This window comes from Nothobranchius furzeri, chromosome 10 (genome assembly GCF_043380555.1).
Source record: "Nothobranchius furzeri strain GRZ-AD chromosome 10, NfurGRZ-RIMD1, whole genome shotgun sequence".
Classification (NCBI taxonomy): Eukaryota; Metazoa; Chordata; class Actinopteri; order Cyprinodontiformes; family Nothobranchiidae; genus Nothobranchius; species Nothobranchius furzeri.
Window position 1 is genome coordinate 73,911,812 of NC_091750.1, and position 23,308 is coordinate 73,935,119.

Genomic DNA, 23,308 nt, shown 5'->3' on the forward strand with positions numbered 1-23,308 from the left:
GTACACTGCTTAAAAACAATACATCCAATATATTTCATATAGAAAAGTTCTGACAGACTATATGTATGATATATATATATATAAGTTCTATTGTCATTGCATAGGTGTACAACGAAATTGATTTTGCTCTCAGTAGAGATAGCTCATGTAAGGAAAGGTAAAATATTCGTAAAAGTAAAGCTAAAATTGATCACACACACACACACACACACACACACACACACACACACACACACACACACACACACACACACACACACACACACACACACACACACACACACCACACACACACACCACACACACACACACACCTCTTTACATTACAAATTCTGCAGTTAGGTGTTGATCAAATCAAATCTGTTTTTTGAGGTGAACTAAAGCCGTGTGAAATCACACATGATGCCCTGATGATCACTAAAATATGTTGGAACAACAGATGCTTCTGTTATATACTTGTTGGATTTTACATAGACATGATCTATTAAAGTGCCTTTTTTGGTTGTTGGCTGTTTGACTATTTGGGCATAGCCTCTGTCAGTCAAAAGTTTTAATATTGTTGATGATTTTAAAATGTCATCATTAAAATCTCCCATTAGCACTAATGTCTCACTTTGTAGCTCCAGCCAATCAAGCAACTTTGTTAAATTTACTTTAAACAAAGAAAGGGGATACAAAGGAGGTCGATAAATGAGTCCAAGTACTATGTGTAAGTTAACAAAGCTATACACTAAACTCTCCAAGTTGACGTCTGGAGCCTGCAACATTTTAAATGGCACACCATCTGCAGTATAAAAGCCAACACCACCATGTTGTTGTTCTTGAAAAGCAACCAATGACTCATGGGTACTAGAATAAGCTAAAACTCGTGGGCAGTTGTAAAAACTATAGCCATCAATCTGTACTGCATCTGATCTGTCTGTAGATACCCATGTTTCTGTGACAGCAATGCAATTAGGTTGCAAATGCTGTGTGCAGAAAGCCAAGTCTTTAACGTGTCGATTCAGACTTTGGACATTCATTAAAAACACAGTGAATGCAGAAGAGTTAAATCTGTCGAACTGTGAGTTTGGAGTCAAAAAAGGTGTCATATTACTAACTGCAACTGTAATGTCTTCTTTACAATAGATTCGTTTTTCATCAAAGTCCTGAATTGTGAGTCCTGAAAGACTTGTTACACGGCTAAGTGCTACATATGCTTGACCTGGTGCAAATATTTTTCTAAAACTAACAACGGCGTTTTCAAGAGTGAGTCCCTGAACTTTATGAACCGTAACCGCCCAAGCTAATTTAAGAGGAAATTGTCGACGTAATCCACCTTTAACAGTGGCCCTTTCCTCCTCGGGTTCAATAGGTGTAGATCCAGCTAAATTTGATGACAGAGACTGGGAGGTTTTCCTCCTCTGCAAGCCTACACGATGGTCATCAAACTGAACATAAACTTTTTTAGGAAAGGTGTCATTTTCTAACATTTTAATTTCCATCAAAGTACCACAAACTCCGTTTACTAAACCGTCAATGACATCCACATTTTTACACAACATTACACGCGCACCCTTACCCAACTGTAACACTTCTGACAAGTTAGTATTAGAAGCTCTGGCATGATTCCCTTCCAACAACTTCAGTTTGCCTGTTCTTTTATCATTAACATAATCTTTGGCTGTAATTGATATGTAATCAGGACAAACGTGACATAACTGATGGATGTTGTGATTATTTACTTGATTATTTGTTGCAAATATGTGCAATGCTGAGCTCGCCTCACCTGTTTCACAAGTTTTTAAAACCTTTAAATCCTCAGGTAACAATGGTGTACCTTTTGTATGAGTTCTGATTCTATTTAGCAGTCCAGAAAACACAGCATCTTTCTGTCTAACGACTTCAGTTAACTGTACAACTTTAAATAGGCTTGACCATAAGTTGCTACCTACACCATCAGAATAGAGTGGCTTCCCTTTAACAGGAGGTAGCTGGAAGAAATCTCCAACGGCCACTACACTGACATTTCCAAAAGGTGAAAAATCACCCGTTTGTTTAATTTGACGTAATCTACCATGAACATAGGACAACAGGTTATGATCGACCATTGATATTTCATCAATAATAAGAAGCTGCAGATCACAATATTTTGTACGTAAAGAATTTAGTTTTTCTTCACCCAGAGGAGTGTACGGTAAGCGCACATCCTTTCCTATAGACAGTGTAGTGTGGATTGTTGTTGCACCTAAATTATATGCTGCAATCCCAGTAGGAGCTGTCAATACTACACATACATTATCAGGATGTCTACAGCTTGGTGACAGTAATCTCTGTGTTTCATACTCTATTGCTCGAATTAAATGACTTTTCCCAACGCCCGCCCCGCCTGTAACAAAAACATGCAGTGGTTCAGGGTTATTACCATTAACTTTATCTACACACCACTGCCTGATTTGATTAAAAACAGAAAACTGTTTTTCATTTAAAGACCTAATCAATGCCAGACCTTCACCTCTACTCATTGTGTTTCTCTTCTCTAAATGTGCAGTTTGGTTTGAACATGGAGCCAAATCTGGGATTACTTCTGCCTCGTCACTTACTGTTGGTTCTGATTCTTTCAGTATTTCAACACACTCCAAACGTTCCATTTCAACTGCCGGACACAACTCACACCATGCATCTTCTAACATTACATCACCAACTAGATTATTCACAGCATCCAAATGATCAGATTCTAACTCAAATTTACTCCGATTTAAATCTACAACAGCCTTTACCGAGTGGTTTGTTCTATCAAAAAATCTAATTAAACCAGTTCTGTAAAATTCCTCAAAAGTTTCACAGTTAAGCTTAAGCTGACTATCATGGCGGTACGGTAAAAACAACTGCAACATGCTTTGAAAAAATTTCTCTGGGTCTTTGGTTTCAGAGAAACGCGCGTAACGAACAACCGCTGGTTTAGTCCGAGTTCTTTTTGTAACAAATCCTAAATCATTACTTAACTTTATAGGATTTCTACATTTTTCGTTTTTACTCAAAACACGATATTCTGATGCAAACGTAGCCAGGCACATATCATTGAACACATCATCATTTGGCCTCTTCTTATAACGATCAACTAATCCGGTCATCCACATGTCATCTGAAGTAAGATCCTGTGATGCTGCTTTTTGCCTCAAAACAGAAATAGGCAAACTCATTTTCACTATATTATCACCGGTGGGAACAAACACAACTTTCCTAGAACACTCCTTAAGATGCATGTTAGTTAGCCTGTAGACTGCTTCCTGCGCACAAACATCCCGATTATGAAGATAAACATTACCAAGAGTCTTCAAGGCCTCTTTAGCACTAAGATTACCATCTTTGGCTGCTTCTCTTTGAGAATTAGCAAGCAGAAGGCCAATTTCCCGTTCACTTTTAGACATGTAAGATATTATGTATACACAGCACGCATAAGCATCGACGCAATACTGGATATCAAGATTAGCATTCCAAGCTTTTAACAGCAACTTGCTATACTGATTAATCCAGATTTCATTAACTTCCCTTTTCAAAACAACATGTGTATTTCGACTAAATCGTTTATATGCCATTTCAAATAGTTCCTGACTGATACCTAGGCCCTGAAACAGACCTTCTACACCGTTATATGGACAGTCTTCACTAGAAATAGCAGTCTTCACTTTAGTTAAAATGGCACTTGCTACTTCTTTGTCCATTTCCTGTTTACGTGCTTTATCTTGAGACGCACAGGCACACTGTACAGTGCTATCTGTTTTATCACACTTGCAAGTCTTCACTGCATCTTGATACTTTTCACCGCGGCTAATAAAAGTTCTAACAGATGCGGGTCGTGGAAAATTAAAACGACAAACAGTTTTTTTCTTTCTACAAGTCTTTGAATGCCGTTTGGAGTGCTGCTGGACAGATGAGACGACTTCATGTAGTGAATAGTCTTCAGAAGGAAGTTCACATGTGACATATTCATCAACAAATGCAATGACCTCCTCATCTGTGTTCTTATCTAAAATGGGAGCACCAGAAACCCAGAAAAGGCAATGACAGTGAGGAGAACCACGCTGCTGGAACTCAACACGATAATAATAATCTTCTATTTTACCAATGGGATTGGCAGGAGACATCAGCACTTCCCTTAAGAAGACATGCCATCTAAAATCAAACATTCGGGCAGCAGTAACTGGATTCCTACGTAGGAGGTCACATTTATCAGCCCACTCCAGCTGTTCAACTGTCTCTGTTCTGCCTTCCTGTTTCAAAATACTATAAAGAAGGTTAGTCCACCTCAAATCTGCCGATGAAAATGATGCGAACCAAGTAGGTTTGCCCAACATTTTTACACAAGCCAGGAGGTCTCGCTGTGCAGATTGCCAAAAAGCAGGTGTGCCGCGAATTGGTTTAAGAAACCGGTAGCCATCATCAAACTCTAACAGCTTATTTAAAGAATCCTGATCCTGTATCAAATTACCCAACTTCTGAGATTCACCGCTTTTACCTTTACGCAAAGCTATAGAAACTTTGGACACAACTTGCTCTAGTTCAGACATGTACTGTGCAAAAAATATATATTCTACATTGTTAGCAAATCGACCATCGACATGAAGAAGCCTGTTGTTGAAATACCGATTCAGAGTCAAACGAAACTGTCTGCTTTCATAGTAAGTATTTGATCCTGAAGGAAACAAGACGGGAAAACATTTTGCTTCATTTGTAAAATCTGAAAGCAATTTCACTGGATTGTTACCTTCACCTGGAGCTACATTTAATATGTTATCTACATACTGGTCCAATGCTTCTTGTCCTATATCTACTGGCATGAGACAGGTGTCCTGAAACATACAGTGCTGTTGTCTGTCATGCAATAACTCATCTTCTCCATCTATGCAAGTATCTTCATCTTTACTAGAACCACTATCCTTTTCCAAAACAGATGACTCATCTTCCTGAGTAAATGTGTTAATCCAAGACTCATTGAACTCTACATCTTTGTAATGCAAATTATGATGTTTTAAATACTGAAGAGCTTCCTGAACATGCTGTGTGTCAACATACTGATAATCATAGTGTCCTTTATATGTCAATTTACGCTTTAACTTTACAGGTAATAAAGACCCCTCCATGTTGGTACGTGGTAACAAACTGCACGTTTCCACTATATTTGCAGGTATACAAGTTATCGGGCCATGAATCCCATTCTGACCACCTTTAGGCAGAGCCAACATTTTCATAAATGGTATATTCATCGCTATTAAATGTTGCTCTAATGTATTTAAACATGCCAGTTGAGGTGGGATGGGATCAACAGTCAGCCTGTTGATTGAACTTTCTGGGGGTATCTGACATTTACCCATTTTATAATGGCACGAGTAACAGATGTACAGTTTATTTCTACATAAATTAAATTTGCAAGGTAATCTACAGGCATCATTGCATTTGTGCAGATGATTGTCACTTATACATTTATCTGCTATAAGTGACATTTCTTTGGTTTTTCTATAGTATTCTTGATTACAATTTAAGACCTGATGTCTAAACAACAATCGTGAGCAAACACAACACACAAAATCAGGTCCATCTTTCACCTTCTCTAAAAACTGATCTACAACAAAATCAAAGTTTTGTGAATTTACTTTAATCAGCATTCTTTTATGCTGGATACTTTCTATTAAACATGTCTTATGTTTAACATTACGGTATTTCTTTCCACTCAATTCTTTCATTTTGTCTCGATGAGCCAAATTATGATGGTACTTATACACACTCTTCTGTTTAAGCTTTTCTTGATAAGCCAAATTATGATGGTAGTTGAAAATGGCCCTCTGTTTAACTTTGTCTTTGTGAGCCAAATTATGATGGTAGTTGAAAATGGCCCTCTGTTTAACTTTATCTTTGTGAGCCAAATTATGATGGTAGTTGAAAATGGCCCTCCCTTTAACTTTGTCTTTGTGAGCCAAATTACGATGGTAGTTGGAAATGGACCTATGTTTGGCCCTCTGTTTAACTTTGTCTTTGTGAGCCAAATTATGATGGTAGTTGGAAATGGACCTATGTTTGGCCCTCTGTTTAACTTTGTCTTTGTGAGCCAAATTACGATGGTAGTTGAAAATGGACCTATGTTTGGCCCTCTGTTTAACTTTGTCTTTGTGAGCCAAATTACGATGGTAGTTGAAAATGGACCTATGTTTGGCCCTCCGTTTAACTTCCTCTTTTTTAGACAAGTTGTAATGGTAGTTAAACAAAGCCACCTTTTTCACTTTCTCATTATGTGAAAGAAGACATTTGTATTTAAATTTGGTCACGCTGATCTTTTTCATTCTGTAAGCAGCATTTTGCTTGTATGCATTTTTTTTCTGACTTTTTATTTTGTCTTTAACTGCACTTATCGTTTTATAATTAGAGGCTTCTGCAGAAGCCTTATTTCGCTTTAAATATCTAGAAAAACTCTTCCTCATTTTCATCTTTTCCATGTTTGGGTCAGCATTTAACTGCATCACAGTTGACCTTCTGCATTTGTTTACGTTGTCTGACAAAGAATCAACTTTACAAAACCCAAAGCATGTTTCTTTATTACCCAGTCTTATGCAAAGAACGGGTTCAAAATGATTATTACAGTTTGACAAATATAGTCCCTCAGTGACAAAATTACCAGTTTGAGAACTATATTTGACCCACTCTGTGCCATTGTTGATAAATATGGGTAATCCTACAACACTGGCTGTAGTTCTAAATTCTACTTCTGTAGCACAGTGACCGACATAATTCATCTGTGACTTTTTTATGTATTCTGACACAGAAGCATGTTCTTTTCCCAGAAAGTTCTCACACTCTTCAGCATTTTTGGACATATAAGAAACAACAGCGAGTCTGATCTTACGATGGCCCTTCTGTGACCCACTAATTACATGAGCTACAGCTCTAAAAAAACTGTTACCATCTTCAATAATATGTTCTGTCTTACACACATTTCCTAAAGGCCCACCTGATGTGGACTCTTGAGAATTGTGTTTCTCAAAATCTATTTTCAACCGATTACACAGAGTTTTACAAAAATCTGCAGACATAGGAGTAAATAAAGTATTTGAATGAACAACACTAACACCATCTGTATCTATGGAACTCGGCTCAAGTGTCACAGTTTCTACTGAACATTTTAAATGTTCTGTAGGGGCATGTCGAGTATTGTATCTACCAGAAATACTATTTACAGGGCCACAATAACCATAACAAGTTCCTGTGTTAGGTTGTTTTACACAAACCACTGTCTCATAATGGTTACCATTACTATTCTCCAAATAAACAGCCTGCTGTGAAAAGTTGCTGTTGGAAGTGTATTTAAGCCATTTATCATTACAGTAAGTAAATATGTTAATGCCAAAATAATCAGAAGCAGCTTGAATTTCCACTTCAGTTGCCCAACTGCCAACGTATTGCATCCTGGATGAGGTGAGGTACTGCGAAACTGAGGAATACTCACTTCTTAAAATGGTTTTATACGTTTGAGGATTCTTTTTTAACTGATTGACCAAAGCAAGACGGATTTTTCTATGATATTCCTGGGTGCTATAAACAGCTTGACTAAGTGCTCTAAAAAAACAGTTTCCATCTGCCACTATTGATTTATTCATGCATGGTACACCCAATTCACCAATCACACGAGATGATTCATCAACCATTGCCGACTTCACATTCAGACGTTTACTTAAAACCTGTGACACGTCTCTAGAAATGGGATTGAAATGAAAATCTTTAGTGCTAACATCACTAACAAAAACAACAGGGTTTATGTCAATGTCATCTGTCTGTAACTTTATTGGTTCCGAGAGTGTAAATGACTCTTCACGCCTAACCTCCTTTCCTGTTGTTGGAGCCAACCTTGTTTGTTTAGAAACATTTTTAAATGTGTCCATCTGAACAATGTTAACTCCACTGATCTCAAACAACTTCTGAGTTCCATTTAATTTACTGGCAAACCTCAGAATATATCTAAAAACATTGTCAAGACTACTAAAGTATAGAATTACACTTTTACCGTTTGGGTCAACCATTCCATCTGCAGAACGAGCATGTGAATCAACAATAGCATAATGTCCATCTTCACTAAGTAAAGCGCAAGTATTGTCTCCAAGTGTAATAAAACATGTTTCATATTGTGTACACATCTTATTCAAACCATCCCAAAGACTAGTGTACACTCCAGCATTTATAAGTTCGCCTTCAACGATATCTACATTTCCACAAACAAAATCGCCATAATTCAACTTAAAAGTCTGTTTGCCCATAACGATTTCCTTTGGCAATTCTGGAACAGAAAGAAACACATTCCCAGCACTTATTAGATTACTGTCACGTAAATGTGTGTACAGCTCATCGCCCAAAACAACAACATTGTCTAACATGGCAACATCCCATGAAAAAACACTTTGTATGTTGTGCTTAGTTAAAGCAACAAGACTAATTGCTGCACACTGAACGCCGCCATATTTAAAACGCCCATCGCTCTGATTAAATGATCCTGTAAGTGAGCTTAAAATTGTATAATTGTTTACAATACTGTTGTCATCATCAACGTTAACCACACTTGTGCTACATGAAGGAACAGGAGATGATTCATCAACCATCGCAGACTTCACATTCAGACATTTACTCAACGCCTGTGACACGTCTCTAGAAACGGGACTGAAATGAAAATCTTTAGTACTAGCATCACTAACAAAAATAACAGGGTTTATGTCAATGTCATCTGTTTGTTCAGATACATGTTTAAATGTGTCCATCTGAACAATATCCACTCCAGTGATCTCAAATAACCTCTGAGATCCCACCAGTTCACTAGCAAATCTCTGAAAATGTTGAAAAACATTATCAAGGTTCGCAAAGTACAGAACTACACTCTGTCCTGTCGGGTCTACCATGCCGTCTGCGGAGCGTGCATGGGAATCTACTACAGCATAACGTCCATTATCACAAATGATAGCACAAGTATTGCCACTTAATGTCATAATGCAAGTTTCATGCTGTGTGCACATCTTCTTCAATCCATCCAGGAGAGGAGTGTACACACCAGCATCTATTAACTCGCCTTCAGCTACATCTACATCTCCTAAAACGAAATCCCCGTAAACAAGCTTAAAACGCTGTTCTTCTATGTCAATTTCCTTTGGCAAGTCTGGAACAGAGAGAAACTCATGTCCACCTCTAATCTTCTTGTTGTCGCGCAAATCTGTGTACAGCTCATCTCCTAACTCAACAACGTTATCCAACACGGCAAAATCCCAAGAGAAAACACTCTTCTGTTTGTGCTTTGTTAAAGCAACAACAGTAATAGCTGCACACTGAACTCCCCCATATTTAAAACGCCCATCGCCCTGATGAAATGATCCTAGGACAGAGTCTAAAATTGTATCATCGTTGTGTAAAATTGTTTTATCTTTATCAAAATTATTTACAACAGGATTTTGAACAGTTGTCTCTGGAACTAGAGATGACAGCAAAACCTGTGAACGCACGCAAGAAGGGGTGTTAGCAGACTGACCTCTGGGTGATGCATGCGCATGATGGCCAGAAGGAAGCATCACAGCATGGGCAGCACCAGACCCAGAGACAGACCCAGGACAACCAGATGCCTCCTGATGGTGGGGTGAAGGCAGCTGGTCACAGTCCAACACCTATACAGAAGAAATTAAAGGTCAATACATCGTCAATAATGATTAGTTTAGTTTTTATGTTTGAAACACACGCTTCTTACCTCCTTCCTAGACCGAACAGACTCCACGTCTGCAAGAGGATTTATGCAAGGTGTGGATGCAACCTATAATTAAAGAACAACAACGGTGAAGAAAAATAACACCACAATGTATTTGTATGCCAGATAATTTAATGAATCAACCTCCTGCTGGACACGCCTAGCTGCTTTCTTAAAATGTCGCACAGATGTAGTCTACAAACAGAAAATAATACGATTAAGTACAATACTTTCAAATATACCATACAGACAGCCCATATTACAAGCACCAGGAACAACATCACACTTTACATTAAAAGATAATAAACTTTTGCTTTAAAGCTACCTGTATATCTGTGGGACCATCCGCTGGAGCAATCGTGTCCATGGCAGCCAGAATTGAAGGTGAGAACCTAACGGGATTCAGGGGGATGAAACACTCCTTCAAGGCCACTGAAGTGTCATCAGCCTATTGAAGAAAATTCACCACATATTATCATCTAATCAAAATTCTTTGAAAAAGATCAATCAAAAACATTCACAAACCTTAGAAACAACCACTCGTTTCTTGGGGGAATTAGAAGTCTTTTCAAATTCCCCTGAATGGTTTCTCTGCAATGGTAAATAAAAGAAAACACATTTAGAAGCATTACTGGCCCAGTTGCCTAAAATTATAAACATTTTACAATATTTATACTTTATAAAGTCTCTCACCTTCCCGCTAGGTCTCACAAACGTCCATTCGGAAGGGCGTGGAGGTGGAATGCGTTCCACACCCTTCACAACCACACGGGGCACAATACTCACTTTCTGCGGACGAGACACCTGGTGCTGCACCAGTGGCTTTGGTGCGTGTGTCTCCAAGAACTGATAGGAGGCATTCCACATCAGTTGCGTGAGTATAGGCATCCCGTGATTATCACTGAGGTGGATCTGCAACCACAAACACGAACAAAAGAATACAAATTTATCATCTCAAACTTAAGAACCTTTACCTTGTTTTCTTCCAAGCAATATACTTACACCATCACGGCACCACAGTTTAAGACGATACCTGGGTAGGTGATCGTGGATCGGCACATAACTTACACCTTCGAAGCAGAAGGAAAAAATTCATGTAAACTTATAAATTGTGATTGTTTGATACCTAAGAGTAAATAGCAATAACGCTTGTCGTTAATACTACCTTTTCATCTAATTATGTTGCAACTTACCTAGCTTAGCCGATCTGCGGTGGTACTCCTGCTGAAACAGGTCTTGACGCTCCCAGGATCCAACTAAACGGGGAATCATGGAGGTACAGAAAACCTAAAAAAAAAAAAAAAAAAGAAGAAGAAAGAATACAATTATTTTTAAGGATGTACGTTTACTGTCATCTCTCATACCTTCAAAATTACACAAATCAGCCTCTCACCTTAGGCCAGCGACTGAGAACAGCCAAAAGGTACCGCTCAAATGCATCCCCTGCCTCTTCAACTGTTCTGCTGGCCGTAAGGTTGTTAGAAGGAGCCATGACGCAAACAGCATCAGGCTCCCGAGGTAACACAGCCTGTGAAACCTCAAGGCGCAGAAGATCTGCACAGGCTCCTGGAGTGGACATCACACCAAAAGCGAGGCCGCCAACCGGCATAGGGACTATGCCGTCTGCCACGGACCTCAAGTGGGAGTCCCCAACAAGTAGGATGAACTAAATTAGAAAAATTAATAAATACATTTCAATATAAAACAATCTGTATTTCTATGACATTTCATACAAACGGCAATGCAATATGCTTTTCAGGAAGAAAGAGATCACATTAAACAGTCAAAGTTTACAAACAATAAAACATGAAATGGTAAAACTAATCACAGAATACACCAACATAAATACAAATAAAGATATGTAAAAATAACTGCGCAGCTTAAGTTCTAAATCACAGATTGAGAAGCACCGACTAAAAAGGAAGATGAACACAACTAGGTTTTCTATTAAGATTCAAAAGTTGGTAGACTTTAGGCACATGTCAAAAAGAAGCCGATTCAGTCTGTTTGCAGCACTGTAACTGATAGCGGCTTCAACACCATCTGACCGTTTCCTTAGAATCCCAGAGTACTGCTAGATAGTATTGGAAGAAAATCTATATTTATATTTTAAATATTTGTGGACATTATTCTCACTTTCTTGTCAGGAATCTCATCTGGAAGGACCAACTTGTGAGCTTTGTTAGAAATCACACTGGTCGGCCAACGACGAACTCGATGACGAAAGCCAGTTCCAGAAACTTACAAAACAAAAACACACACACAAAAATTAACAATCTTTTTGGCTAATAATTTTTCATCTTACATAAATACAGTATAGATTAAATCGATTGCAAAACACTACAATAATTTGTTCTGCGAAATAATACTGCAATACATACAATTAACATCATCATTGATGTGCGTTGGAATCCCGATACGAATAGGCGGAGCTGGACGATTGCTGCGCTTAGCAGCATCCGCCTTGCGTTTGGACTCTTTGCCAGGCATAGTGAATGCTGTTTGAAACATAAAATACATGACAGCACTATTAGAAAAGCAACACAAACACTATGGATTTCTATGTTATCATGTGTCTGTACTCGGTAAAGACAGAATTAGACTCACTCACTCACACCTTTTAGAATCTTATACAACCATCAATTTGCTAAACTTATATAATTGTAAAAACAATCCTAAATTTTAAAGAGCAAGTCACCCATGACCAGATTCTTACTCAACTCCCACTTCCTGTTTGAAAAATGCAACAAATGCTGTTGTCTAGCAGACCGAGAGGGTAGAGCCACAAACAAATACACACACTCACAACATTGTGACATAATAATGTACCATCTAACATCACTGTGTACCTCTTAGTCAATAGCTATGACAGATTTAAATTCAAATGTAGTGCAGAGTTTTTATCTGACAACGGCACAACACTGACAGTTTTAGGCAGAAAATTAAAATCTTAACTAAAATGCACTAAAGTGCAAAACTATTGACTATGCATTTCTGTAGCACGATTAGACACACATTTATATAGTTTATCAGAAAAAAAAGTTGATTTGGGGGCGACTTGCTCTTTAAATGAGTTAATCACAGTATAATCTAATTTAAAGGATAAAAATTAATAACTTGTGTGTGACATCTATGACAAAATACATTAACATAATTATTACTACTTTACTGATAACCCCTGAACAAGGAATCATAATATAAAAATGAAAATTTCTAATCAAACCCCAAGAATGTAGTTTTAAATCATGCTAAATTTCAAACTATTGTTTAAAAATATCAAAAGTTATTAAATGTCAAGTTTTATTAGAACTTACTTGCACTTATGAAAGTGCACATACACCTGCTGTATTCTATATATAATGCTTAGACTAATTCAAATAGTCAGCAATACATATACTAAAAAACATTTATTTATAACTGCATTGTATGAAATATTCAGTCACAACATATTCTTTAATTTAGTCTTAAACAATGCAACTTTAATAGTTTAAACACCCCATTGTTATCAGTCAAACTTTTGAATAGTCTTATGGTATTTACATTATTTTACTTAATCTCAGTTTAGCTTTAAGTACTGTAACTTTTAATAACGTTTTACTTATTTCTACATTAAACTTTGCATGACTAAAAATAAACTCACAATATTACATTATTTTTATCATTATTTTTTCCCCGTGTCCTGTCTGGCTGTGAAGCAAACAGAATTGATGTCTGAATGTTGGTGAAAAGCCTTACAGATTTACTCTCAAGTGGAGCATCAAAGCTAATGTCACGTCTGATACTTTAAACGTTATTGTTTTTGAATACTTTGTAATTCCGACCAGACACGGAATCAGAGGCGAAAGATAAAGACAAAGACAAAAGGTGGGGGCAGAAAAGGGGGGGGGGTCCACAAAAATAAACAATAATGAACAAGAGTCTGCTTCTAGGCCTGCAGAAAGAGAAAGAAGAGAAAAAAATGGGACACACAACACAACAGGAGCAAGCTATGACTGTGTCAACTTGAAGAAATACAATCACACAATAATAATAAATCATAGTGCATTTAGTGGCAACGACAGCCTTAAGACATGTGTTGAACGTGCCCAAGTCCATACTTATATGAGCACCTGTGTGTGTGTACACACGCTTGTTTATGTAAGGTTTCTCTATAGGAGCGTCCAATAGATAGTGTGAGGGGCCACAGACCTGCCCCCAAAGATGTGTAGGAGACTAAGAGAGCTCCAAGTCCCAGAGATCCAGCCGCTGCCCCAGAACACAAAAACCCCAAGGAGACTGCAACCAGAAAGGCCCCCGCCCCCTTGAGAGGTGCAGAGGATCGCCCTGGGGGGACCACAACCAGCAGCTGGCAGAGACCCGGGAGATATCAGCGGCAAGCCCACCTGCAGCCTCCCACCCCCCGCCTGGGACCCAGCAGAGCCCAGGGACCCAGACCCCACCAGGCAGCCACCGGGATTGATCAGACAGATGCCAAAAATCTTAAACCCCCTGACCCGGGAGCCACGAACATTCAGGCAGACCAAGGTACCGCACTCCACACCAGGTGTGGCAGGGAGAGGGGAGACGAAGATCTACATCATCAAAACAAGTCCCAGGAGAAGGGAGGAGTCAAAGGCCCCACCTGACATATACAGTCATACACAAACACAGTAATACACTCCCTCTCATGCTCACACATACACATGAAACCAAAGACTTCTAAAAATGCACGCCAGACACCCACTTATGCTCCCTATACACACCCTAGTCCCGGTACTGCTGCACATTGGGTACAACCATTACTAGAGTTTGACCCTTTCTGCTGGGGTGCTGATGAACAGACTCCCCGCCCAACGCTGAGCCCAGCAACCCACCACCCCAGACCCCAACCAGACAGCCAGATCTCCCTCTTAGCCTCCAGCCCCAGGAAGCCAAGCAACAACAGAGGTGTGCTAAGACCCCTAGTCTCCCTCCGCCTGCTCCAATATAGTTAGTGTTCGTTGATGAGGTGTATTCCATGGCTGTGGTGAGCGGGCAGTGCGGGCATTGTCTGCCCATGCCAGTTGATGCCACCACACCACCCCACTTGCACCCACAGCCCTCGGTGTCTAAGTGCACTTTAAAATTGGAAGTGGCCACCGGCACCCTGGAGGAGGCTGAGATATCCCCCTGCCAAATGCCGCTGAATGTGCTCACTCCCAAGGCCCTAAGTGTGTGTTTGTGTGGAATGTCGTCAGTGGAAGTGTATAAGGTGCAAATAAATTGGGGGGCAGGTTGTCACAGGAATGCGGAAATGGGTCCATACCCGCACTCCCTGATATGCCCACCCCCCAAGGTCCTATGTGTATGTTTGTGTGATGATGTGAGGGAGCAGGAGGAGAGAAATATGCGGGGATGGGGAGGAATGGCTGGTTGGGCTTAGCCCTCCAGGGAGCCAAAAATAAACTTTTGACAATATTACATTCAAATGTGAAAAACTACAAGTTTCTGTTAGAAACATAAAACAGAAGTGACTCAAATATGCACGTTACTTCCACGTTTTATCAGCAAAAAAAAGTTGATTTGGGGGTGACTTGCTCTTTAAGGGCAATTCTCATCTGTTTTGTTTAATCTCATCTGTAGACATTTATTATAATTGAGGATGTCAAACAACTAATTTTTAAATGTAATTAAACATAGGCTGTGAATTAATCAAAATTAATCACCATTTCCACAAATGACTGAAAAAATACCAAATAAACCAAAAGTAAATGAATGCCATCCCCCTTGTGATGATGCCCTGGGCAACTGCCATAAGTCACATCAAAAAATGCTGCTGATCATTCCAATGATCCCAAATAGACTCACATTAGACCACATGAAAGCAACTGAACCCAAAAATATATTAACCAGTAGGGCTGCTCAATTAATCGAATTTTAATCACGATTACAATCTGAGTTTTGAACGATTATAAAAAAACAAAACAAGCCGATTATTTGCTCCTCCCGCTTGCGCTGCCCTGAGTTGCAAATGAAGCGTTCCTCCACAGTGTTGCCAACTTAGCGACTTTGACGCTATTTCTAGCAGCTTTTCAGACCCCCTTCTTGACTTTTCAAACTTAAAAGTACCTAGCAAACACCTCAGAAACATCTCTGGGAACCCTTAGCTATTTTCTGGATAACTGTCGTCAACATTTCCTGCAGGTTAGCTTAACAGCTCTCGGAGCTGGCTCCCTGTTGGATTAACCAGAGTGAGTGACACACACACCGCACCTGCGGACTCCTGAGCCACAAAAAATGACTAAATGTGCGTGTGCGGCGCGCTAAACACACGTGCAGCTTGCCCCGATTGCTGTGAGACCGGGTTGGGGGTGTAGCTGTGGTTGGGACAATTATTACATTAACTGATGGACCTGTAAATAAATAGTTTATAAATAAGGTAGAAATAAGTTCCTCACGCTGATAACTAATAACTAATCTCTCTGAGGACACGGTGCTTGTGCACTCTCCTACAGCACCTTGACACGACTCAATGTTATGCAACATTTTGTGAACATCAATTTCTTTGCATTTATTTGTTATAAATGTCACTGTATAATTCTTGCTGTCAGTATTTGCAAGGTATTGGTATTTGGGTCTGTACTGGTTAGACTTACATGAGTTAAACCAAGGTCTATAGCCCTTGGGTCATAGACTGTGAGCTATAAGTATATTGGTCTTTTTATACTGGGAATCAGGAGTTATTTTAGTGATCATCTAGTTTATTATTTTTGTCCTGATTGTGCCCTGAGCAATTTTATGACTTAATAAAAACAAATAAAATCAACATAAATTGAAAAATCGTCCTAAATAATCGTGATCTCAATTTCAGTCACCATAATCGTGATTATTATTTTTGCCATAATCGAGCAGCCCTATTAACCAGTAAATAACTGCACTCTCACACAACACGCCTGTGTCACTCACTCAACCTCCTCTAGGGAGGCACCGCAGAGCCGCTCAGACTCCATTACCCAACATCCCCAGCGCCAAGCTTCCGGTTCACGTCACCCGCCAAATCTATTTAAGGAAGTGCCGCACAACACCGACTCACGTCGGCATCAACCATCAAGCATTAACCAACCAGGTGCGAGGTCCGCACGGCTCCGCGCGGAAAAGTTGCGTCATTTTAACAACCACGCCCCTCCACCGCGCCTCCGCACGGCCCAGAATTTCCGCAACGCACACCTCGGAAAATTTCTAACCACGCGGAAAAACATGGCGGACCAGCAAGAACTACTATGGCAGAGGTTCGTAAATAGACATTTGTATGATTCAGCTCTCAGAGGTCACCGTGATCAACATGTTGTTAATAGTTCTTGGAGAGAAATAGCTCGCACTGTCGGAAAAGACGAGAACGCTGTTAAAAATGCTGAAATGCCATGTTGTAAACAGTAAGTTCTACTTCTACTATGGTGTAGTGTTGAATGCATGCTGTAGAGCTCCATGCTGCCCCGTTCAGTTTGGGAGAATATTGGCTCACCGCAGAGACAAGCCGCACAAACCATAAACACTGCGAGTTGTGAAGCGCGTTCCATCCGCGAGCCGCATCACCGCGCGGAAAGTGAATGCGTCAAGCATAAAACCAAAGTCATTGTTCGAACCGAACCTAACCCAGAGTCCAAACCAGATTGTCTCAGATCACGAAGCCTGTTCAGATCAGACCAGCCAGATCTAAGAATCCTGCCTGTTCTTAGAGACCAGCCTCAGACCAGGACTCGCCGTGTTCAGCTGTGTCACCAGGTCACCATACAGCTGCGCACTCGGCTCCCAGAACAGCGTGTCCATTCAACCCGGCGTCAGTCACTCCGCGCTTGGGTTAAAAGCCACGCCACATCCAAACTCTCGCCCAGCTCGAGTCACCCCGTTACAGCCTGCAGCAACAGTTAGGACTCCTCCCTCCCTTTTTAAAGCGTTTTCGCTTCCTAGGACATTGTGGTTGTAAAACCCCAATGTCTGAGACTCGAGTCTGGTCCCGGTGTGATCAACCAGTTTCTGCGGGAATGTAACGGCGGAACCGGTTCGCAGCAGCGCGAGTCCACCGCCCCTTCGTGTCTTACCGTTAAATGTTACATCACGTGCCACATGGACACTCACTCACGCTGCAGATTCAACAAAACTACTTTACTCTTTTCCAAATTATATCACAAGAATAATGAAGCTGCTTGCGTAAAAATCGACACAGCAAATATGCAAGTATTACTTACCATAATAAGAAGTGAACACGCCAGCTGAATACAGCTAATATTGCTTAAAACAAACATACAAACAAACAAACAAACGACAGATAACAATAAGCACAAATGAAATATTCTCCAAAATGCTGCTTTACAACGCTAAAAAGAAGGCAAAACCCCAAGCAAGCCTACGTAGTGCGCACTGAAACGAGTCTTGTTCAAAGACGTGAGTGGCGGTTGGATTGAAAAATATATAGCCGAATTTGAGCCAATCAGCGGGATAGAATACATCACGTGGAAAAATATCTCCCAATAAGGTTGAAGTCTTTAGAAAACACAATGCGCTAATCCTCCAATCAGTAAGGAAAATCGGAAAATTCAAAATAAACCAATAAGTTTCTTTAACGACACAGCAACGTCACGTTCGTCTCTGATTCCCGTGTTTTACAGAGGCCGCCCCCTCACGTCCAGACAGTCCAGGAGAAGAAGCCGGTATAAGGTTAGTCAATCGATGTTAAAGCTAAAGCTAGCAAAAACTAGCTACTTGCTAGCTGACTAATGTTTGTTGAAATTATCACGATTTGCAGTAAACGATGTCCGGAGAATTGTTCGAGGATGCATAGCTGTTAGCTCAGACTAGCTTTTGGCTCAGACTAACTGTTAACTCAGACTAGCACTTAGCCCAGACTAGCGTTTGGCTCAGACTAAGACTAGCTTTTGGCTCAGACTAGCGGTTTGCTCAGACTAGCGTTTGGCTCAGACTAAGACTACTTTTTGTTTCAAACTAGCGGTTAGCTCAGACTAGCTTTTAGCTCTAACTTGGCAAAATATGGCTACCACAGATAAGTTTCATCAGCAAACACAAAAATGGCACCAACTCTGTTGGTTTTACATATTCATCTGAAATCTGTTCATTTTTTAGGTCAGTCATTCATATCGAATTACACCAGATCTTATGATTTTGCATGATCCATTATTTTGTAAATCTGATTTCAAGTTCCATGAAAAACAGTGATGTGATGTGATGAAGGGGCTTGACTGTGACCAATAACGAGACAGTTGTAGCTGAGCAATACGGGCCGTGTGATCAAGCCAAAGCTTTGGTCAAATCTAAAGGCAATAAGGAAAAGCATGAAAGTCAGCTGACTAGGTGAAAGATGTTGCAAGGAATCAAAGCAACATGCTTCTAGAGACTTGTACAGGTATCAGGTGGTGTTCTGACTGTTTCTGGTTTATTTTCTGTTTTTAGAGCATTCCCAGGTCTGGTCACAGCCCATGCCTTTTTTCAAGGAATCAGGCTCGTGATGGGACACGGACCATACGCCAAACTGGTCGTAGTCTTCCTCTTTACCTCACTGGGTTTCATGGTGAGTGTGGAATAAATCCTCACGGAACAAAAATGATTTTTGTGCGTGCGTGTGCAGTTTGACTGAGCAAGCCTATTTTTTACCCTGCAACTTCTGGAAGGAAACTTTGCTCTGTTCTGCAGCTCCACACTGGGATTCAGAAATGACTTCCAGAATATTCTACTGGTCATCATGGTGAGCGCACACACACGGCATTCTCACAGCTAGAGCAGGTCCCGTTCTCCTAGCACGGGCAGATGAAACTCTGGCCTGTGCGTTAATCAGTGTTGGGAACGTTACTTTAAAAAAGTAATTAGTTATAGTTACTGATTACTTTGTCAAAAAAGTAACTCAGTTACAAGATCATAAAAGTAACTGATTACCAACAAAAATAACTACTTAGTTACTTTTTTCATTAAAGAATGCAAGAATTACTACAATAGTGAAATATAAATGACTGTTGACTGGAACATAATAAAATGTATGTCCAAATGTTTTTTATAAACCTGAATAATTTAAATAAATAAGCACTTAACAGGAGGACCTACTAACAGGAACATTACACTTATCTAGACTATTAAAAGGTCACTGTGTGATATTTAACAAGACCCTAATCAGCTGAAATTTAAAATTGCAAATAGAAACACCTGTAAAGGTTCCCGAACCTTTAAATGGTATCTCGGTCTAGTTAAATTACAGAAATAAATGTAATTTTGCACAGTATTCTAATTTTTCCAGCTTCACATAATTGTGTGTTTTTAGCAGCATTTCTGTTGCTGGTAATCTAGTATCGGTTAAATAAATTAATAAAATCCTTTAAAATGACACTAGAAGAGGCACAAGCCTGATGGAGGACTTAAATGTACTAACATGGGTCAGACCCAACCACAGAAGAGCTGAAGCTGGGTGGTGAACACACACAGGTTCTAATAACACCTGAGCTCCATGTCGTTTGAGACTGATGCATCAGTGTTACAGCGGGGCTAAAGACATGATCAGGAACAGGTTACAGCTGGATGATCTAGGAAGGCAAAAGATCAGGACGTCTGAGTGGTGAACAGGTGAGCGGACCTTCGGGACGTCCCGCTGTCACGCCAAGAAGGGCACGGCTGCAGACCCGCAGATTCACTGCTGCAGATTCCCACCTACAGCAGCAAATCTGCGGCGGGTCTGCAGCCGTAGATATTCATCACGTCTTCCTCGTTCTTCATGGGCCGTGATGCTCTTGGATGAAAACATCTACCTCTAGCAGCTCCTGATCAGCTGATGACAGCTTCTACAGACCGCGCTGCTTAACGCATGCATTTCCTTATCAGTAACAGAAACGACGTCTTGACGTGGGCCGCTGCTGTAAAAAGTGAGGCGCGAACCAGAAAAGCTTCTGCCGATCACAATTCAACAACGGATTATGAAAGAACGGATAACGCTCGAAACACGCAGATTCTTCCTGATGTGAGAGGTGAGTCTCCACTTTGTTTTGGTTGTTTTGGCGTCGACATCATCCTAGCGCGCCGACACCTCTCTCTCCCTGGCTGCAGCTTTTTGAGGTTCTCTCCAAGTTCAGTGAATCCAATTATGTGATCAGAACTCCTCTAATGAGAAAGAAAACCATGACTTGCCATGTGAATCGTTTGAAGCTATTTCATGAACGTGCTACCGCTGTGACTCAGCCTTGTTTAGTCTCTGCAGAGGTTTCTCCCCCACTGCCTGATACTGTGCAAGATGATGCTGTGGCGTGGAGTTTGCTGCCCCCTGTCACCCCACGTCTCTGCAACTCCGAAGCTCTCTCCAACCTGTCGTCCAGTTTGGGTCACCTCACCTCTTCGCAACAGGAGGAGCTTTCTCATCTAATTCACTCTTTTCCAGAACTATTTTCAGACGTGTCCAGTCAGACCCACCTAATAACTCATGACATCAGCCTTACTGATTCCGTCCCCGTTCATATGCACCCTTACAGGGCTAGTCCGATGAAGAGGGAACTTATGAGAAAGGAAGTAACTTATCTATTAGAACATGGCCTAGCAAAGCCCAGCACCAGTTCCTGGAGCTCACCATGTTTACTGGAAAATAAACCTGATGGCTCATATAGGTTTGTTACTGACTACCGCAAGTTAAATGCAAAAACCGTCCCAGATTCGTTTCCTTTGCCTCGTGTAGAGAATTGTGTGGATAGTGTGGGTTCAGCTACATTTGTTACTAAACTAGATCTTCTAAAAGCCTATTGGCAGGTGCCGCTAACTCCGTTTGCATCTAAAGTGTCTGCTTTCGTCACTCCAGATAACCTGCTCCAGTACACCGTGTTGCCGTTCGGTTTGAGGAACGCCCCCGCTACTTTTCAGCGTTTTCAGCAAGAACTACTTCTTCTTCCGCCAACCATGGTGTGTGATACGGCACAATATAAATACCTTAACCCTCCACTGGGGGGCGCACACTGGGCTCCCTGTTTATTCAATTCAATAATTTATTTCACTCAAAGTTTAAATATACAAACTTCAAATTAGAATATAAGCATTTGAGTGAAATAGGGGGAGGAAGAAGAAAAAATCTTATATGACCTACCCCCTTTAACTAAGACAAGATAAATAACAAAAAGTACAAAATAGCCTTATACACAAAAAATAAACCGCTCTCTTACTTCCACAAATAATATCACTACTAAAACATTAATCCTCCATCCTAAACTTACCAAATCATACGATTTTAGCCTTTTATCTTTATACATTTTTTTTAATTGACCAGTACTTGTACATTTTTTTAATTCATCATCCAGGTTATTCCATAATTTCACACCATATGTTAACATACACATTTGCTTTAATGTAGTACGAACAAATATCCTTTTAAACTCTGGTTTCTTTCTACTCTTATCATTTTTTGGGATCAAAACAAAGAACCTTTGTAGATTAGTTGGCAGTAAATTATTTCTAGCCTTAAACATAATTAGTAAAATTTTCAAGTTAACTAAGTGTTTAATTGATGCTTTTCCTGTTTGCTCAGCAGGAAGAATCACGCCCCTCCCAGAGACACCCTCTGTCGTGGCTGGATGATGATGCAGAGATGGTGGCTGCTTGTAAATCTGTGGAAGGTATGGGGCAGAACAAATCTAATTTGCACCTTCCAAGCTTAAACAACGCACACTACAAATTTTTGTGGTCTTTTTAGACTCCCTCATCTCAAAGCAACCAACAATAGGAGCTGCAGCGACCAGGGCGTCGCCAAAGGCTCCTGCTCTACAGCGGCTGTTGGTTCTCCTGCTCCTGCTGATCCCTCTGCTTCTGCATCCCCTGCTGGTCCGATAGCTGCTTCTTCTGGCTCCACTACTCCTCCTGGTCCCTCTGCTGGCTTTTCTGCTGCTGTCCTGGACAAGGTTTTAAGGAACAGGACGGACCTTGCGATGCCAGTCTCTCGGCCTGCTGCTACTCAGCCACAGCTTCAGCCCCAGGTGAAGCCTCAATTTCAACCTCAGTCTCTGCTACAGCCTAGAAAACAGACTCCTGTGAGTTGTGAAACAGTTGTAGCCTCTTCCACCTCTACGCTATCTGAAACCCCTTGGCACACAGTCAGGCCCATTGTGCCTAAGCGGTCTCTGTTCAGTCCAGCTCCAGCCCTGCGTCGCTCCAGCCTTCTGCCAGTCTGGTGTTTCCTGAGGCCACTGCTACCTCGTCTCCATCCCCATCATGGTCCAGGGACACGCTTTACAAGTGTAAACAGGAGCTTTCCTTCTTTGGGGAGGGAAATAAATCCAGGGTGCAAAACAACCCTGTGTGCATGATCTGTGGACAGGTGACTCAAGGACACAAAAAATACAAAAGGAAGAGCTTCTGTACTGTAAAAATGATGTCCACATCAAAGGGTCTCACAGGCATTTTATTTAAAAGTTTTGAGGAGTTTATGTTGGTTCAATGTCCGTTTTACCGCGGGTGTCAATACCGACACTCTGGCACAGCGCGGTACCTCCCGGTGAGCAGGGGCTTGTCACCTGCTGTCTTTAGGAAGAGACTACTCGATGACAAACATGAAAAGTCACTACAGAGCAGTGAAAT

The 23,308-nt window shown here is 40.7% G+C and overlaps 2 protein-coding genes across 7 annotated transcripts; one reads left to right on the forward strand and one right to left on the reverse strand.

The window, feature by feature from the left end:
* Positions 1-271: 271 nt before the first annotated feature.
* On the reverse strand, positions 272-18,118 carry LOC129156326 (uncharacterized). Of its 5 annotated transcripts, none has more exons than XM_070555988.1 (11): positions 17,950-18,118; positions 12,127-12,243; positions 11,882-11,985; positions 11,139-11,411; positions 10,939-11,032; positions 10,748-10,815; positions 10,271-10,657; positions 10,071-10,193; positions 9,890-9,940; positions 9,749-9,811; positions 272-9,668 (listed from the first exon to the last, which is right to left on the reverse strand). In XM_070555988.1, exons 2-11 carry the CDS (start codon positions 12,233-12,235, stop codon positions 378-380), a joined length of 10,563 nt encoding a protein of 3,520 aa, XP_070412089.1. In that variant the 5' UTR covers positions 12,236-12,243; positions 17,950-18,118; the 3' UTR covers positions 272-377. The 5 variants fall into 5 exon arrangements, with proteins under 5 accessions (XP_070412089.1, XP_070412090.1, XP_070412091.1 ...); XM_070555989.1 differs by lacking the exon at positions 17,950-18,118 and adding an exon at positions 17,465-17,603; XM_070555990.1 differs by lacking the exon at positions 17,950-18,118 and adding an exon at positions 17,352-17,440.
* On the forward strand, positions 16,843-22,796 carry LOC139072329 (uncharacterized). Of its 2 annotated transcripts, none has more exons than XM_070555993.1 (8): positions 16,843-17,136; positions 18,370-18,418; positions 19,169-19,286; positions 19,409-19,460; positions 20,582-20,724; positions 21,543-21,643; positions 22,266-22,350; positions 22,428-22,796. In XM_070555993.1, the coding sequence occupies exons 1-8, from the start codon at positions 16,961-16,963 to the stop codon at positions 22,562-22,564; spliced, it is 861 nt and encodes a 286-aa protein (XP_070412094.1). In that variant the 5' UTR covers positions 16,843-16,960; the 3' UTR covers positions 22,565-22,796. The 2 variants fall into 2 exon arrangements, with proteins under 2 accessions (XP_070412094.1, XP_070412093.1); XM_070555992.1 differs by having other exon boundaries at positions 16,844-17,136; positions 22,263-22,350.
* The last annotated feature ends 512 nt before the right edge of the window (positions 22,797-23,308 follow it).

Excerpts from the sequence above, each read along its gene's own strand:
- LOC129156326 (XM_070555987.1), bottom strand. The coding sequence starts at position 12,265 with ATGTATTTTATGTTTCAAACAGCATTCACTATGCCTGGCAAAGAGTCC. Across the intron at positions 9,941-10,070 it reads ATGGTCCCACAGATATACAG|ACTACATCTGTGCGACATTT; the intron begins GTAGCTTTAAAG and ends TTCTGTTTGTAG. Across the intron at positions 9,669-9,748 it reads CTGTTCGGTCTAGGAAGGAG|GTGTTGGACTGTGACCAGCT; the intron begins GTAAGAAGCGTG and ends TCTTCTGTATAG.
- LOC139072329 (XM_070555992.1), top strand. The coding sequence starts at position 16,961 with ATGGCGGACCAGCAAGAACTACTATGGCAGAGGTTCGTAAATAGACAT. Across the intron at positions 17,137-18,369 it reads GAAATGCCATGTTGTAAACA|AGGCCGCCCCCTCACGTCCA; the intron begins GTAAGTTCTACT and ends CGTGTTTTACAG. Across the intron at positions 19,287-19,408 it reads TTACCTCACTGGGTTTCATG|CTCCACACTGGGATTCAGAA; the intron begins GTGAGTGTGGAA and ends TCTGTTCTGCAG.